The sequence below is a fragment of the Molothrus ater genome, chromosome 6, assembly GCF_012460135.2.
Source record: "Molothrus ater isolate BHLD 08-10-18 breed brown headed cowbird chromosome 6, BPBGC_Mater_1.1, whole genome shotgun sequence".
NCBI classification, from domain to species: Eukaryota; Metazoa; Chordata; class Aves; order Passeriformes; family Icteridae; genus Molothrus; species Molothrus ater.
Window position 1 is genome coordinate 30,223,125 of NC_050483.2, and position 19,259 is coordinate 30,242,383.

Below are 19,259 nucleotides of genomic sequence, written 5' to 3' on the forward strand. Positions count from 1 at the left end.
TACTGCTTTGGTCTATTATTAGACCTTTACCATTCAACCTTTACATCCAATTTCTCCTCAATATTTTCAGTCCTCTCATTTCAGACCCATTTTATCATTTTTTTACTGTCTGCTGGCACAGTTTGCTCCTTACTTATGCCTGCAGCCTCAGTGATTCTCTAGCTTCCCTACAAAAGAAAGCAAAATTCACACCTCATGCTCTGGTAGAGTTTTTCAAACCTATTCCTTATATCAGAAATCTGTCTTGGCATGAAGGAAAGGTCATATTTAAGGCAAAAATAAAAACATTCTAGTCTTGGGTGGTGAAGATCTGTATTCTTTTTATACACCTTTTCCAAACTGACAATTCACTTCTGAATGCGCTATTTTGCCTTGCTGTCCTGAGCTGAACTTAAGTTTTAAAAGCTGCAGCAGATACAGGCTTATAGCACATACAGTGGTGGACGCTGTCCTTTAAACTCTTTTAGACACTAAGATAGCTCCTATCAAAGATACCATCATGGTCACTGAGAAAACTCTTGCACCAATGAAATCACTTAGAAGTGACCAGATGATGGGACAGGTAAAGCAAACCAGCTCTCTGGTAGGGTTATAAAGCAAATATCTGCTCTCTTTGAACACTTCTAGCACCAAAATTAAGGGAGAGATGTTTGCATTGGGGCTCAATGTAACAAGGAACCTTTCTGAAAACAGATGGGGCAGTGGGACTTTAAAGGGAAGAGGACAAGCACCTTTAAGGTTTCTTTTCAAATATCTGTAACAGCCTGCATTTTATCCTTTTGACTAGACAGGGCTGTGTGTAAACACATCTTGTCACATGTATTTCCTCATATTTATACATCCTGAAGAGTTCAATAATCAAAGAGGAGCAGAAGGGTTGATAAGGATATTGGAAAAGGGTGTACCCACTAAAGCCACAGGAAACAATTAAAGCAGTGAGAGAACAGTATCAGAAGATTAAGTTAAGGTGGAAAGATCTGGTGTGCAATTCGCTTTGCAGAAGCTTAAAACAATATGACCTTTAAGTGGCCAAGTACTAACAATAACCTGGTAAATGGCCAAGGTCAATCTTTGTCCACACTAACAGTGCTGCTGAGTGACACCATTGTCCAATGAGGCTGTCTGCAAACTTCATAAAGCAAACGCCGTGTTGCAAAGGACTGCCATGCAAACACCTAAGAACTCCTTGCTCAAAGATGCTCCTCACATTTTGAAAAACTATATATAAAAGAAAAAAAGGAGTTGTAAGAAATAAACTGCAATGGGTGGTGCAGATTTGAAAAAACACCAGCAGCTGGTTTGAAATCTTGCCAAACCTGTTACTGTTTCTTACAGAATGATTTCCATAAATCTACTGTGAGGTAATCAAATGGGAGGCCCTGTTTCCAACACAGGCATTAGAGAGAAATATGTTCCAGCTGTAAGTGCTTTGAATGTCTCACCTTAAGGATTTCTGTTTTCTCATAGACCTTTTTCCATATAGACTTTACTATTGCTAGTTTAAATAAAAAGCAACACACTGAATTGTATGAAGGTTTCAGTAAATGTAAATATCAATAAATGCCTACAGAAATTCATATCCAATAATGTGCAATGATGGTGTGGAAGCAATCAGAAATAGAAAAAATCACTTCCTTTCAAAGAAATAAACATACTGTTGAAAACTAATTGAAGAAATCAAATCCTACGCTACTCATAAATGCCCCTTATAAAGAGATAATATATGTTTTGCCTTTAAAATAAAACTAAATTGGTGAGCAAATTAAGGGCAATTAATTTCAGCATGTAAGACTTTGGAATGAGTTTGTTTAAAAGGACAAAAATGAGGGAACTTGACTTAGTTAATTAATGAAAGTAAAATCTGAACATTTTTACACATCCCTTTTGTCTGGCTGTGGAAAGAATACAAGCAAGGATCGTCCTATTTAAGTTAAAAGGCAAAAAGACAACTGAGTGCAGACTGACCAATGAGATAGTGAGATTAAAGAACAAGGCTTGAGACAGCTGTGCAGAAGGGAAAAACTATTTTTAGTTTGCTGATCTTTGATGGTATCACATATTAATGTTAAATAATATTAGATATTGCTCAAAATAAGAGTTAAGATCATAGAACCAGTAGGGGCTATTTACTTTCAAATCCTCTATTTCATAAAACCCTTTTCCAAGGTGAAAATGGGCTTCAGAAACTATTAATGCACTTGCTAAAGAGCCTACCACTTGAAGGGAATTGCATATATACATCACGAGAAAAGCAACATCTGTGCTTCAGATTCTTGCTTCCCTCTCAAATCTTGCATGAGATAGATGTTACTCCTGTGATGAAACAGCAAACTTTTACTGCAGATGATACATTAATCACTGAATGCCTTGAATGCATGCATTCTGTATGCATGCCTTGAAAGAGCTTTATTAGCCTAAATATCAGTTTTGGTTCCTGGGAACACATAACTGCCTGCTGCTAGACTACCTTCAGTTGCCTGTTGTGCTGGCTTTGGCTGGGGTGCAGATAATTTTTTTCACAATAGCTGGCACAGGTCTGTGCTTTGGATTTGTGCTGGAAACACAGTCAACAACACAGGGATGCTTTTTCTACTGCTCTGCAGTTTTTGCAACATCATCAAAGCCTTTTCTGTTCCTTCCCACCAGCAAGTGGGCTGGGGGTGCACAAAAACTGGGGATGGGACACAGCTGGAACACCTGACCCCAACCAGAGGGATATCCCACCCCATATGGGGTCATGCTCAGCATGTAAGCCTGAGGGAAGAAGGAAGGTGGGGACATTTGAAATGATGGTATTTGTCTTTCCAAATAACTGTTACAAGTGATGGGGCCCTGCTCCCATCGGTACAGCTGAACACCTGCCTGCCCATGGCAAGCAGTGAATTAATTCCTTGTGTTGCTTTGCTTGTGTGTCCTTTTGCTTTCCCTATGAGTCTTTGTCTCAACTGACAAGTTTTCTCACTTTTACTCTTCTGATTTTCTCCCCCATCACACTGGTTGGGGAGAGAGTGAACAGCTGCAGGGGGCTTGGTTGCCAGCTGGGGTTAAAATGCAAGAGTCCTTTTGGCACCATACATGGAGCTCAAAGTATTTGAGATAATGACAAATCTGACTGACATGTGCTAGATTGCATTTATAGCTGCTATTTCTGTTCAACTAATAATCAGGCTCCTGTGATTGTCATGGGGCTCACTTGCCTGACTATTAGTCTAGTGCTCCTTAGTGGCTGTTTTTTGGTTTTGCAGCTTGCTGTAGTGCTGTGTAGCCTCAAACCAGCTCTGCCCCAGCCAAAACCAGCACATGTGCATGAAATGCAGATGATGATGATGATGATGCAAAACTGTAGAAGGATGATACAATATCAAACTGTGACATGCTTGCTTCAATAGCAAGGTAATATAGACCAGCATAAGAACCCTCCTTGAATGTCTAACAGGTACATTAAGGGTGGCAGACAAAAGGAGGACACGTATGGATGGGGAAGCACCAGAAAGCATAGTGGAGGGAACATAAAAATGTTGATGGCATGCAGATTGGTAGTTCATTTAGTTCACAGCACTTCATGTAGCTTCTGGGGATACCCAAGCAGTAAAATCAGACAACCTAAAATAATTTACAGACCAAAACAGAGTCAAGCTGTTGAGATGAAATCAGAATGATAAAGAGCACATTTACATAAGGAGAACACAGTACAGCAAGAAAATCTTACATATTCAAGAGGTGGAACCAGATGGAGAGACAAATATCCCCTTTACTGTTAGGTTCTAAAGAGTATAAAAGATGCATCCAACACTGACTTAAAGGATACTGGCATAAGAAGGATGCTAGAGAAGTTGTAGAGAAGGTCATAGCTGATGCTCCACATCCTCTCCATCATTTCAAGCTATCCTGAACAGACCAGCTGGGTACACACATATAGATTCTGGACAGACTACTGAATGCATGTATCTTTGTGCCTTTGAATACATAGATATGAAAGGGTGAATTAAACCCTTTTTGTTCTAAAATAGCATCACCTATCTCTCCTATAACATCTAGCACTGAACTTTGCTATACCATCATTAAATTGTTTAATAAAAAAGGACCAAGAAAATTGCTGCTTATCCTTACAGGTACATTTTTAAAACTTCTGATTATTTCATCAGAAAAGAACACAGCAATAAATGATGTGGATTATTTATTACATCAAGAGTCAGTGAAGAAACAGAAGCTGAGCTGTTACTTAAATGAGATTAATGTATGAATGGACCAAGACACTAAAGAAGAGGAACAAAAGAAAACCAAATTCCTACAGACGTAAGACTATATGAAAATTCAGCCTATAGGATGCACAGTTTTCCTGCTGAAACCATTTTTCATGAAGAAACAAGTTTTAGTCAGTTGACATATGTAATAGGAACTAAGAGCCCAAAAGAAAAAAGACTGAATGGAAAAGGAAAGCCAATATTTTTCTGATGCCATCTTCAGCAAGACATAAAAATGATTTTCAGGTGCCAGCAAACTTAATAAGCATCAGTGACAAAACCAGAACTAGATATACTGAAAATGTAGCCTGAAAACAATTCTGTAGAGGTGCATTCACAGTAATTTCTAACTGAAGATGCTGGATAAAATCAAATGTAACAACATAGCTGTTGGTCAAAGAAACCCAAACTGTTAAACAAACCCTAAAATCCTCATCTTGTTTTACGTCAGAATTCAAACCAGAGATTTGTTTTGGATAGGAACTGAAAAGATCTCAGTAAGGCTTCTAATGTGAGAAGAATGCACATCTTCTCCCTTTCTTAAAGAAATGACAAATTGAAGTTACCAGAACTTGAAAATAACACTTGGCCTTGGAAGACAGAATAGTAAGAAATGAAAACTCTTGCTCCCAAAGTTAATTGAAAAGAACATTTTAAGGAGGAACTGACAATCTGATGCAGTGCTAGCATACAGAGACTAGAATTCATGCAATGCATATGTGAGCCAGGATGTACTGAAAGATTGTTCTCTTCTGAAGGAATACATGTACAGAATAGTCACAATTTGAGAAGAAAAAGTATTTCTAGGGAAAGACTGAGTAACCTTTTCTGACATGTTTGAAATTTTTCAGTGGACTCAGGAAAAGAATGAAATTCTGTAGCTTAATAAACATGAACTAGTAATTAAGACATACAAATGTAGAGAAATTTTGCACATTAGAGCTTCTTTATATGATTCAATCTATAACAGGTCTGAAAAGTAGCTGATTCTGTGACTGCAGGAATTGTTCTGGATGTTCTGGATCTGAAGCTAATTCCCAGCTACTCTAAAATAAACAGTTCTTCAACATGACTACGGGAAGAGAACTATATTTTGGTGCTGCTATACTATTTAATACTGACTCCAGGTATGAATAAATAAAGTACTACTTGAAGCACACATATTCAATAAAGAAAGCCAAGACAAATAGGTAATTCTACTGAAAACCAATGTTCAGCCTGCAGTTTACCCCAGTCTGTCTTCTCCAGAGTTGACTTGTTGATGGGTCTATTTTGGTACTAATAAAAATGCTCAAAAGAAGTTTTTGCCCTGAAGTTTTTGACCTTCCTACGAAAGTGTATCTTCCATTTTTGAAAGGATTTTAGTAACTATGATGTATTTGAGGGATTTTTAATATCCTAAGCAACCAGGTTGCTTCTTCCTTAGTTAAAATGTCTCACTCTTGAAGCTGCAGCATGCTGTTAACTACCAGGGTTTGTAACCAAAATGTAAACTAAAAATAAGACAGGCTAGGTCTGCATTATCCACATGTTTTGCCAAGACTATACACTTTATAAACAATGAGGGTAAAAGGTAATGAATATATGAAAATATTCTGGTATCTTAATTAGTAATTATCTGAAAACCACTGCTGCATTGTGCTGAGAAGAACCCAGGAGGATACAGTAGATTGATGTACCTTAGGAACCAGGATTCATCCTAAGGCAACTAGGGCCACTTTCTACTCAAATACACATTATAATAGCATCTCTTTTTACTAAACATGATTTTCTGTAATCCTGGAATGTACATTGAAAAAAACTAAGAGGAAATTAAACCTAGCAATAACAATGAAAACATTGGAAATTTTAGCAGGAACAAGTATCTAACTACATCTGTGTGTATTTTTAAAAGAAAAAGCAAGAAACCCTAACAGTGCTTGGAGTGTGATCTCACCTATGTAGATCATCCTAACAATTTGAAACATTCTTTGCACTTTTCTGTGCTCTTCAACCTAATCACAGCTAAACAGCCATGCCAAAGCACTTCCTACTTACTCAAACAAGTTCCTAGGAAGAATAAACTTCACCTATGCAAACTTCAAAAATAAAAACAAAAGAAAATTCACTTGGAAATTTAGCGTATGCATTCAAACTTTAAAAATACATTCACATACTCGCCATATTTCACTTTGATGACCAACTTAAGGAGAAAGAGTAAGTTTCAAGAAGAAAAAAATATTATGCACTCAAATGAACACAAAATATCTACACTGTGGATACCAATACAGCTTACTAAAACACACCTTCACCAGCATCTTATTAATAGCTAAGAATTTCTGGTAAGGAACCTGATTTTTCTTTTACTGATAAATATTGAACATAACTACTGAAAAATTTCTAACAAAAAAAATTGACAAAAACTTCTTGCCAACTCCACCTGCTCCATTCTGCTAATGTGCTTACTTCACATAGCAATTCTATATTGAAAAAATAATAGACTGAAAACATAAATATTAATTAGATTTATCATTAATTTGTAACTCATTTGATTGTGTGGATGTCAATGTACACATTTCACATTAAAGTGGTGGATCATGACAGATAATTTTTTGTTAGCAGTAAGCATAAGAAATTACTGAAATCAGGTTCTTTTTTTGTCACAGAAACAACTTTCATCAGCATTTTTTTTCCCAAAAATGTTTTAAGTATTTTCCTAGGCTATTTCATTTCAGAAATTCTCTGCAACTGGAATATTTATATTTACATAAATTACATGTGTTATTCTTTCTACATTGGGAATATTAGGTCTTTAGATGAATATCTACTTATGAATGATAAAGACAATAGCTTTTCATAGGAGACAGAGTAACAGAAAGTGACCAACTAGCAGAATTAAATGCACCGTTACAAAGAAGGTGTTAATGGACGGAGCAGTGGATAGGTGAGATGACTGTTTTGCTAGACTTGAAAAAATTCTGAAAAGTAGCCTTGCTTTCTCATTTTAGCTGTAAAATAGAGCCTATAGACTTTTATTACACAGGAACCAAAAGTTATCTAATTCAACTACAAATATGTAAGGATCTAACTTACTACTGAGGGTTTTGTCTGGTTCAGTGTAACTAAACAATGGATAGCTAGGGAAGGGAGAGAAAACAAGCAAGTAGAGAGAGACTTTCTCTTAAGCAAAATGTAAGGAGTGAAGGGAATGAAGCAGCAAGATGGAAAAAACCCCACACTTTCATCTTAGAACTACTATAACAAGTTCCTTAGGATCATTTATGATCAAAGATAACACTGGAAGAAATTTTGCACATTGAAGTGAAAGAACTGAACATCAGTGAGACTGATGATCTTGCAAAGTGAAATACTTTGAACATCTCTTGTCACTGAAATGAATTCCTGGTGATAATTAAAAACCTGTCCTTGGTCTGCTAAATCTACTTCCTTTGACATGCAACATTGCCAAAAATTAAGTACTGATTACATCATATATGTATGGGAGAAGTGAAGACTTCAACTTGAAAACTGCAATTTTCTTTTATGCTCATATGAACCCCTTAGGAGTAGAACAAAATTCAAAGTTTGAAATAATGACTCAGTCATTTATTCTGGATATATTCTTTTGAGTTGTCTGAATTTATAGATCAAAGGTTTTATACTGTAAGCTTAAAAAACCCCCAAGAATCAACAGTAATGCAAACACTAAAAAAATTCTCCATATTTCTAAAAGTATTTTACCCTAGGTACCCCTACTGCTTTTGTGTCTGAAAAGAGCATTGCATTTTACTTAATGAAAATGCCAACCCCAAACGCAGACAAAAACATAGTGAGATCTTACAATCTGAGCAGCTTCTGGAATGACAAGAAAAACTTATAAACCACACTGTGTCATCCTAAGCTTCTGTGAGTATTCAGCAAATTTATCTAATCATGTTAAGAAAGCTGTGTAACTTTTAAACAATCAAAACTATATTGAACAAGATAAAAATATGGCACAATCACTATAAACTTTATGGCTGAATGATTGAAAAGGGAGGACTGTTAGTGCAGTTTTCCTCTGAGTAAAACTTGATTGCCACTATATGTGAATCCACCTACTACAAATATGGTTTAAATGCTCTTTGTGCAGTGGTCGATGTTCTTTGAAACTCAAATACAATTATAGAGAACAAGAAAGGTGTTCTACAGAGATTTATTAAAAGCTAACAAAAGCTGGTTTGCTTACTCCTGGGGATGTACCTAATCACTGACATAGAGTAGTCCCAATGGCAATTTGTCTTAAAAAGTTCCTACCTATCAAGAAATATAATGACTTCTTTTAACAGGAAATTACATTTATGAAAACTGATTGAAATATCCAGGTTCCAACTCAATATTTCTCATTCAGTACTTTGTTTGAAACAGAGATTTTCAGAAAACATGGATGATAAGTTGTAAACAGTAAAGCAAATTTGCAATTAAATGTTGTATTTTGTCTACATGATCTGGTTGTATACATAAACAGCATTAGGTTTTCCAAAATATGATAATGAAAATGTGCATTAGTAATCAGGAGCATTAGTAACCTGGTCTCCCATACCTTTTCTCCAATATGCTCATGCATTAGTAACCTGCTACTTACATTCATTTAACAGAGGTGCTCCCGTCATTGCAGAAGCTTGATTTTTTTTTTTTCCTGAGACACACAGAGCTTTGTGTTATTTAGCAAATTCAGTAAGAGAGATGTAAGGGTTCATGTACACTTAGGACAAAAAAAATGCAACAAGAAAACGGTACAACAAAATAAACTGGAATATGCAGTTGACAAAGAAATATAGTGCCACGTGCTCTGTGGCTAGACCAAAAATAAGCATAATCAAAGAAATAATTTTTTTCCCCTGCCACTTCCTTTTCTTTGCTTCATGTCATATATCCATGTTTTGGAGCCCTGAAATGAGTTCCTAAACCAGCAAATGAGCATATTGAAAAGATACACACAGATTAAAGAAACAAAATAACCTCAGAACATCACCTGGATGCTGAATTCTATTTATTTTTATTCTCATTACTGTGTGGGGAAGAGGCCAGTATAAATTTAATTCATATTGCATTACTAGAAAGCCAGGATCCAAAAGGAAAAACAGAGCAACTGAAGACATTTAGACACATTGATAATCTCGAAGAATCTGAATGAACCACATTTCTTGATAAATTCAGATGATGTTTGGAAACTTGGGGATACTGTAAATGACTGAACAAAAATATAATGAGTAGTTTCTTTGTTTTTTGAAAGTAATATATAAAATGAACCAAGAACTATCTATGTGGTAAAGAAGCTTATGTGCAAAATCCAACCTCTAAGTAATAGGAATAGATGCCATCTCCTGTCAAGTTTATTTTCCAGTATGATTTTTTAAATTTTTCCCTATATCGGCTTGTAACAAACCACCATCAAGTACACCACAGAAAATCTCATCTAACTGGCTGTTGCATGGCAATTCCTGTTATAAAAGTGGTGTGGTCTCACACATTTTGAACAAAACCTGATTTTGCAGTCATATGTGAAAAGCAGGTCTCAACATGAAATACCAAAGCATGATCTAATTATGAAATGAGCTCACCTCCACTAATTGCCCAAACACAGTTTCAGATTTTCAATCTGTTTCAAACTTCTAGCACATTCCTTCTATAACCTCTGAATCTATCAAGAGAGTTTAGAGGACTACATTCTGCTTCATAGCAGATAGACTTTTCTCCTTCCCATTGTGACAAACTTCCTGAAAACATATAGGTATCACCTAGAGCTATTTTCAGCAGAGCTGTCTCTTACTTATGCCTGTTACTTGGTCACCTTTGGTTTTCTTTGGACAATTTTGTTTTATCAACGGGCATAAGGCTCAGTGCAGTTTCTCTGTTTTGTCTTGCTCTTCTGCTCTGAGCATTGTAATGTAAAAAGTTCCATGTTTTTATTTTTAAGCTATCAGACAAGATACAATTTTTTAGGAAAAAAGTGAAGGAGATGCTTACAGATAGAATTCGCTGAACAATCTCTAAGAAAAGCAGACTATGTAATGGAGCTCAAGTTTGCTGTCCATCAGAATAATTTTGATTCTATTACAGTGAAGGTAAGTAGTGCATAAAACAATCCCATAGGTTAAACCAAAATATTTCTATGGGTGGTCGCCCATAAATCTTGTTTGCCGACAGAAAAGAATGAGACAGTAGGAGAGAAGAACTAGCAGATGCTGGTAATCATTTTAGCAAGCAGAATAATCTTCAAGGATCATGAGTTAGATAAGGAAGAATGTTATTATTTGCCATCTGCTACTGGTTTATTATTATGTCAGCATCTGGTGCCACAGAAAGATCTCTGTGATGTGAACACACAAAGCAAATTTAGACAGTTTTCTTCTGCTGAAAGGAATTCTGCTGAAGGTAAACATTACAGGCCTTGCCACTGGTCAATTTGCTTAGCTTTTGATGTATGCTATTTAAAGCCTGATAAAAAGTAAACATATAGAGTTCACCTCAGTGATTAAATAGTATAGTCTAATCACTAAGAACTGAATAATAATCCCACAAGGTTGGCATTAAAACTTTCTATTAAATTTTGTCTGGTTTTTGTTTCCAAATGTCAGGCAGCAAATATCTAAGTTTGAGCAAAGCCGGTTGGTTTGAAATTCTTAAACTGAACAATAATAAAGTGGGGCACAGATCTGCCCCAGCCCAGGCTAGAAGTTTGCACATATATTTTTTTTATAAAATACTGTTTGCTTAATGTTGTTACTCAGTGGCAGGACTATCTATGTTCCTGGGGATACTGAAGGACACTAAATACATTCAAGGTGCTAACATTTCATATTCATGACAGGTATTGCAAGAGATAACATGAAACTTCAGTAACCATAAGGTGTTGGTGGACCCACAGGTTAAACTGTGCACCAGTACATGTGGAAGCAGCTACACTGTCCTGCATTTATCTGTTATATAGAATGACACAACCCTTGCATGCGAACCAACCTTGTTCAGCAGAGGCAAGACATGAATCTGATAGATTACAGGGCTGAGCATGGAGCTTGCAAGGCATAAATGTACTTACTTTTGGTGTTGGGCAGGATGCAGTGGAGAGGCGAGAGGTGGCTTGGGCACGAGGAGATTCTGAAGGAGTAGTACTGAGGGAGGCTGTATCACGTGGGAGAACCTGAACACCACGAGAGATGATGGAATCTGGAATCTTAAAAAGAAGAGAGATGGAATTAATAGCAAAAAATATACTGTATGTGAATCTTAAAACCCTACCTCAAAAACACAGGAATACCCCACTCCTCAGTTTGTACACCTCCTCATACTCAGTGCTTGGCAGTGGCTAATGGCATACTCTCCTAATTTCAGTAACAAATGCCTAAGAAATATATAAGGTCACATTCTAATTGAAGTAGCACAGAACATACTAGTCTTTCTGAAAAAACTATGAATCAAACATACTACAACAAGAAAGAATAAGAAAATAATGGTTTCCTCTTAAATCTTTGTTTCAAACTCAACAATGATTTCTACCATGGCATGAAGGGAGGTAGACTTTCCATTCACTAACTAGGGGGAAATACTCTGAAAAGAAAACCATTTGCTAGAAATTTACTGAAGCCCTCTAAAGAAATGTCATGCAATGAGAAAACTTCTCACAAGAAATGTCATGCATTGAGTAAATACTCTTTATTCCATGAAGACTTTATTTCAGCTACAAAAATTCTAAATGTAAGGCTTGTGCTGCAAAAGCTACAGGAATGAGCGAAGGCAAAAGCATTAGAAACCACTATCCAAAGCCAACACCTGGTTTAAAATACACTCTGTGGGGAAAAATAAAAATTCAGTCTTTTTTTACTTTCCACATAATATATTCGAGTACCAGTTAGGGAAGCATATCCCTCCTGATGAACAACTGGCAAACTAGTAACAATGGACGAGGAAAAGGCTGGGGAAATCAACAGCTTTTTGCCTCAGTCTTCACTGGCAACCTCTTCTCCCATACTTCTTGAATGGATGGACCTTAAGCCAGAGGGACGATTAAGCCCCACACTAAGGGATGATCAGGTTCCTGACCACCTGAGGAACATGAACATACATGAGTCTGTGGGACCTGATTACATGAATCCCAGAGTCTTGAGGGAATTGGCTGATGTAGTTGAGAAACAACTGTCCATGGCATTAGAAAAGTCATGACAGTAGGATGAAGTCCCAGGTGACTGGAAATAGGGAACATTGCATCCATCTTTAAAAAGGGTAGAAAGGAGGAACTACTGACCTGTCAGCCTCAGCTCTGTGCCTGGGAAGATCACAGAACAGATCCTCCTACAAGCCCTGAGAAGGCATGTGGAGGACAGGGAGGTGATTTGAAGCAGTCAGCGTGACTTCACTGAGGGAAAATCCTGGGAAAATTCTATCACAGCTAACCAGAAAATATAGACATTCAGATCTTTGAAGGAATATATATACACATGCATATTTTAAGATCTTTCTCCTCATTAAGAATTTCTTCATTCAGCCTGATGTTCATGTTCTAAGAGGAGCATCAGAAGAACCCTCGTGTCTGGGGAAAGTGTCAGTAGCAGACAATAAAAGGAAGCAAGAAAGGAAGATCCAATGACAAGCCAAATCATGAATGTTGGGAATTTCCAGGCAGGATTTTTTAAATAAATGGAGATGTTGTTACCCAGTCTGCATCTAGGCACTTTGAGCATTCTTGCCAACTAAGACTTTAGGGCAGATAGAAGCCACTGGTAAGTATGGCTTCCAGGAACAAGCCTGAATCCTAGCTTAAATAGGTTACATTTACATGTAACATGTAGCTGTTACATTTTTAAGGACATTAAGAGAGCTTCGTTGCTTGTCTCAGTATAGTTAAAATGACCAATCCTTATACTTGTGTCATTAAATACATGTCACTTCCCACTTCCTTGACTTCCTTGGTTCCCCTCCACAAATAATGACTATGTCTAACTTGGCAACCTTGACCTAGAAACACTGCGTTACACCTAGGAGATCTTATTTCACCATATACCACCCTCCTCCTGCTAAGAGTTTCTTTTGTTTCTAACTTGTTTATAAGTTGTGTGAAACCAGATTTTGTTCTCAGAGTGCCACAAACTGCCTCCTTTCTGCTCTACCATGTTTCTAGACTTTTTTTGCCAGTCAGTTTCTATCAGCTCTCTCAGAGGATCTTTCAAGGCTAATACCTGATGCTACAATGTCCACTGTAAATTCTGAAGTCAGCAGAGTTTCTTCTCACTGTGGACAGCTATGCTGGGGATATCTTCCTCTTCAGAAGCAGAGTCTAACTGGCCTCTACATGGAGTATTCTGACTTGCAAATCACATCTCAGAGATGTATCTTAGAGGTAAACTGAATCAATAATATTCCAAATGCTCAAATGGTTTGTAATAGAAGCATGATTTCCCTTCTGTTTACTTTTTCTCCTGAAATCCCATCTTAAATTCATTAAAGCCCAAAACCAGCTGACAGTCCCCAAGTTTTATATTGGCATAGATACTCCCTACAACTTTCAATGCTTCTTTTTAATGTCTATGGCTAAGGAAAATACAGCAAAAAATATAGTTTCAAAGGTCATAAAATAAAAAAAGACAAAATGAAAGAAAGAATAGCTTCAAGTCTTCAAATAAGGTAAATAAGGTACCTTTTTACTACTTTCCTTTGATAAAAAGCTGCATGCATCTTGATATGATTGTGTATGGGTCTATTACCCCTTTTATGTACTCCTAGACCCCACAACATGAATAACAATATTGCTTTTGGAAATGATATCATGGTTCACTTCTCCCTAGGTTTACTCTGGGTACTCTAGAGTACCAGATACTTCATACCAGATACTCATACCCTTCAGGCAAGAAACATTTTTATTTCCCACCATATTGAGCAATCATTGCTTCTACAATTTTATCTGATACCACCTTTTTGTAATAAAAACCCTCTCTCTGCGATAAACTGACTGATACAATCCCAGTTTCCCCTGACCTGCATGTGTAGTATTAATTTTTGCCTATGAGAAAATTAAAATTTAAGTAAAATTTCAGCCATGATATTAATCAGAAAAGAAGCTGAAGATAAAGGGAAAAGATGATCACAGGCACTTAATTTCAGTAAGAATTATTTCCAAATCACTACCTTTACATAAAGTGTAATTATCAGAAAATAATTAATATATAAACCTATCTAGATTGTAGAGCAAAATTTCTCACTGAGAGCATAAAGTTAGGTCACAGTTACAAATTTTGCTCTTTTTCTAATATGAAAGTGGAATGTGCTCTATTGCTAGATAAATTAGCACTAATATTTTCTTTGAATCACTACAACCTGCTGAATTTTGTGAATCTACTAGAATGTCTATTCCATTAACAGAAACATCTAAAAAAAATAATGTGACATGGGGAATTTCTCATTTTTCTCACCTACATTTAGAGAGTTTTTGAATTTTAATATTAAAAAATTAAATTTAGGCAATATAATCCTCTAATCAAGCCAGCTTCTTGTTAACTCTGTTAAAGAGTTAATAAACCCATGAGAAAATTCTGTGTGTCCTGGTGCACAGAAACCTGGAATAAGGAAGGGCAGGAACATTACTGTATTTTAGATAGATTGTTGTTTTAACTTTCACTAAGGCACACTGAGGATTTATGATTTGTCTCCCTAATATTTTTATTAATTTTTCATTTTCAAATAAATTGAATACAGAGCAGATATCTCAAAACTTTAAATGGAGTACAATGAAATTCTTAGTTCTTAGTGAAAATTGTTTCTGTTTGTACTAGCTGGAGTGGAAAACCTGTTGCAACATACTGACAAAGACAGAAAGAAAGAGAAACGGATGAAAGTGATGGAGAAAGATATTCACCATATCCATCAGTCATGGCTTCTACAATTTTTAACTGACCTGGCCTTTCTCTGGTGTACTTTTGTTTTGGTTTAAATATTTCTGTTTTCATATCAGAGAACTTTGACAAGATCATTGATAAGAAAAAGGAAAATATATGAGTTCTTTGTTCTCTTTTACTCAGAACTGAAACAAATATTGACAATGATGGGTAAGAAAACACTCTGTAGATGGCAATTATTATGACTTTTGTACAAGAGAAAAAATGCCTTAAAAACATACAAAAAGGACAGCTTAAAAACGCCAATAACCAGTCAAAAAACTAACCACTTTCTGCTTTGAATTTGAAGATCTGATTTGGATTATATAATGCATAAAACAATAGCTCAAGAGTCATCTGCAAAAGAACACAGAAACATGTATGACAGTTTAACAGTGTTCTTCCTAGAGGCTAAATTAACTGTTCTACTGGTACTGAGGAATTTGGCACAAATTCTAGTTTAGTGACCTCAACTCAAAAAAAACCCCACCAAAAAACAACAACAAAAAAACCACCCAACCATGTATATGTACTATATAGCTTTATCATCAGGTGTGTGAACTTTAAAGTTTTCACATTTCCTAAGTGACTTTCCAAGAGACACAGAATCATGTTTTAAATACAGAGGCATTAGGCTATTTGACTGATGTTTTAAATTACTATTTGCCTAAGGGAACAGATCTTTATTACCATTCATTGGAATAGTTTTCTACTATTCACAAAAACCCATTAATTTATAACAAGTCCATTGCTTCCTGACTCCCAGAGTCTTCTGTTTTTGAGAAATTCTACTTCTACACAAGAAGCAAAAATGAGGCAGAAACTGCAAGTCATGAAAGCAAACTATGAACACCCAGTGCAAATGCTGTATTATGTTAAGAAAAAAACTGAGAGAAAAGCAGCAAAACAAGACAAAGAGGAAAAAGGTATCATTTCATAGCTCTAAAGCAGTAATTTTAGGAGATTATTTTAATTATATTCAATTATTGAGTATATTTGATGATAAAACCAGTGACTAATGAGAAACATAGGCTTTATAGCAATTATTATATCTCAGCAGATAAATGATTCAAAGTGACAACACACATGACCTTTACCTTGTTTAGCCCTTTATCTTAAACAGATATTTTCTGTAACATGGGCTCTCAAAGACAGCACTGATGTGTCTTTGTTAGAAGAAATAAACAGCTTTGTCTGTGCATACATAGACTAGGAGGCAGGCAGAGCATTTCTGGTTAGTGTTAGTGCAAAAGCCTCTTGGAAGTGTCTCTTACCAGTTCTTCTGCACTGCCTGCTGTGTGATGGCAATAACTGATGAGACCAGGGATGGGCTGTTGACCTTTAGCCATGATAACAGCTGGACTGGTATAGGATGGATGCTTCTAATGCACAACACATAACAGCCATGAATAGAGTGACAGGAAAACATGAAACTGTACAAGCAAATGACCAAAAATAAATGAGGTGAAAACAACTGTGATACCAAAATGCCAAGCTCATATGAACACAGCCAGCTGAAATCTCAGGTTATTTCCTGCCTTTAAAAATGGCACATATTATTTATCTTTGCCTACATCAAAAGAAATTAAACAATTTAAAATTTGCATAATAAAAACTGATACTTGCAAATGATAATTACCTTAATTCATCCCTGCAAAGACATATGTAATCAGGATTTTCTGTATATTGGGAGATGATCTCCAGCTGCAGCTGTCTTAGAAATGTCAAGATGTCTCAGACCTGAATTCACATTTCTGGAGTTAGAATGTTGCTGCTTTGGTTTAGAAATTGTTTAATATAATTTTGAGTTACTTAGACTTTCAGTTCTCATAATAGGAATTAAAACCACAACTTTTGGAGTAGATATGGTATAACGCAGTTTGGAAAAATCTGTTTCCAAACACACAGGGATACATTATCTTTCCATTCAAAAACTGAATCCATAAAACTGAGGTAAATATTTATATATTGTTTCAAATAGTACAAAAATTCTTGGGAAGATATTTAAAATTTGAATTCAAATAATTTACAAATTATTTACAAATTTGAAATTATTTATTTTTTCTTCTTTTGAAGTTTCTGATTTATTATTTTAGTTTGAGTAATGCTGATCTATGATTACTGGTTAAAGCAAGGCTATAAAGACCTTATGATATTTAGTTTGTTGGCAGAATTTCACATCTTTTATGCAGACATGCACATTGGAATACAGTAATCAGGATCATTTCCTACTTAAATTGTTACCTGTCTGTCATACTTTTACCAGTTTTCAGAAACTAAAATTTTAATTTCAAATTAGATACTATGGCTTGCAAAGTTTTGTCGTGATTCCTTAACATGCCGCCTACTGGACTTTGCATGTTCAGGCGTGTGAATACTTCGAATTATAAAAAGCCACTAAACCAGTCTGTCACATCAGAATGGTATCATAAAACATATGTTAACACCAAGATAATAAATGATATTTCTCCCACTGGAATTTGAAATCACCTACCAAAACAGAATTAATATATTTTTATGAAGTTCTACTTCTACAAAATGTACCTGAAATAAATCTGTTTGAGACGAAGACATCAATGTAGAGTCATAACATGCAAATGAACATTGGTGGGAAGTGCCTGAGACAGAAACTGAAGGGTCTCTTAAGGAAAGAAGCTAGACTCACCTTAGCTGCAATGGCTGCTGCTGTTATATGTGAAGAAGAACTGTCCTCTGTTGAGGCAACTCCGCTATCCTTCTTCTCTTCCTCCTCTTCCTCACACTGCACTCCTTTGTCTTCTGTCTGTTTGTGAGGGCTGGTGGTTGGAGGAGGAGAAAGAGGAGGTGGTGGTGAAGGTAGATCTTCAAGCTCATCGTGTACCTCCTTTACTTTTACAATGGCATCCCGCAAAAGATCAATGGCGTGAGGTAGGGCTGGCAGTATAAACTGAAAGCATTCCTGTGCGGAACGAGAAGAGAAACCGCTATGAAAAGCTACCTGCACTTGCAAACAGGCGTTTACTCTTTCAATATATTTGGGATTTAAACACATCTTTTCATGTGATCAGAAATAAAACCTACCATGTCCTTATGCAACTGGTCTTAAAAGATAAATGAACTCAGAAACAGATCTGGTGACTATTCTATAAATTTTCGCTTTTTTTCATGCAAATACAGTAAATTGCACAACAGGGCTATTGCAATGAGCTAATACTGAAAACAAGAGTTGCATTTCTGTGAATATGTAATACAGAAAACTGTTCACAGCAACTGGCAGAATGCTACAAAAATACAGAAGAAAAACATTAACTATATCCCTGCAGGGATATTAGCTTCAAATCCTTCCTATTATGCTCCCTCGCAATTAGAGAACAATTCATAAGGGTTTTCATAATTATACTTTTATATAATTATATCCTTTTTTATTCATGGACCTATTTTACATACTGGAAGAATGACAAACTACACTGATGTCATTGTAATGGCATGTAACTAAAAAAACCAAAAATTCATAAACAAGCTATTTTTTTAAACCTCTCCTCATTCTATAATCTTACAAACAATTAGAACATTTATTTTATATGGCTGGAGAAAGCAAAACTGCAGATGCTGTGCAATTGCTCTTGCTCCATAATGGGCATACATATAAGTACCATGTACAGCTACCTGTGCTGCTAAAATACCCTGGTGCTTCATCAGATCAAAGCAGAAGCTCAGGATGGAATGTGCTGCAGCTGCCTGCTCTGATCAGGATCAGGATGAAACTCAGGCTTCTTAAGGCTTATTCAGTAAAGTCTTGAAAAACAATCCAACAACAGAGACTCCACAACCCTTGTTGACAACATGCTTTAATGCTTAATTACCCTCAAAGTGTTTGGGGGTTCTTTCAGTTTTGTTTTGGTTTTCCATTTCTTTTCTTTTTCATCTGGAAGCTACCTCATTCATTTTGTGACTATTGTCCCTCATTCCTCTGCCAGGCACCGCAAGAAAGTTTTCTTATGTCATTTGAGGAGACTGCATACAAACATTTAAATATTGGAAAATGATAGCAGGGTCACAAGAAATAATTGCCATGGCAATGCAGTCAGGAACACACAGGTTGACCGAGAAAGCTGGCAGTACTCCTTTTGTTGCCCTTCAGTTTTGTTTC

At 36.1% G+C, this 19,259-nt stretch overlaps 1 protein-coding gene across 25 annotated transcripts in view; it reads right to left on the minus strand.

Moving 5' to 3' along the window:
• GPHN (gephyrin) overlaps nucleotides 1–19,259 on the minus strand; it is a 269,940-nt gene that overhangs the window by 78,672 nt on the left and 172,009 nt on the right. For 14 of the 25 annotated variants that reach the window (XM_036383538.2, XM_036383548.2, XM_036383546.2 and 11 more), the window contains 3 exons: nucleotides 17,796–18,068; nucleotides 16,405–16,512; nucleotides 11,305–11,439 (listed from right to left, as the gene is read on the minus strand). In XM_036383538.2, the coding sequence (XP_036239431.1) occupies nucleotides 11,305–11,439; nucleotides 16,405–16,512; nucleotides 17,796–18,068 (516 nt within the window). The remainder of the gene's footprint in view (nucleotides 1–11,304; nucleotides 11,440–16,404; nucleotides 16,513–17,795; nucleotides 18,069–19,259) is intronic. The other 11 variants (XM_036383547.2, XM_036383545.2, XM_036383558.2 and 8 more) reach the window with 1 other exon arrangement.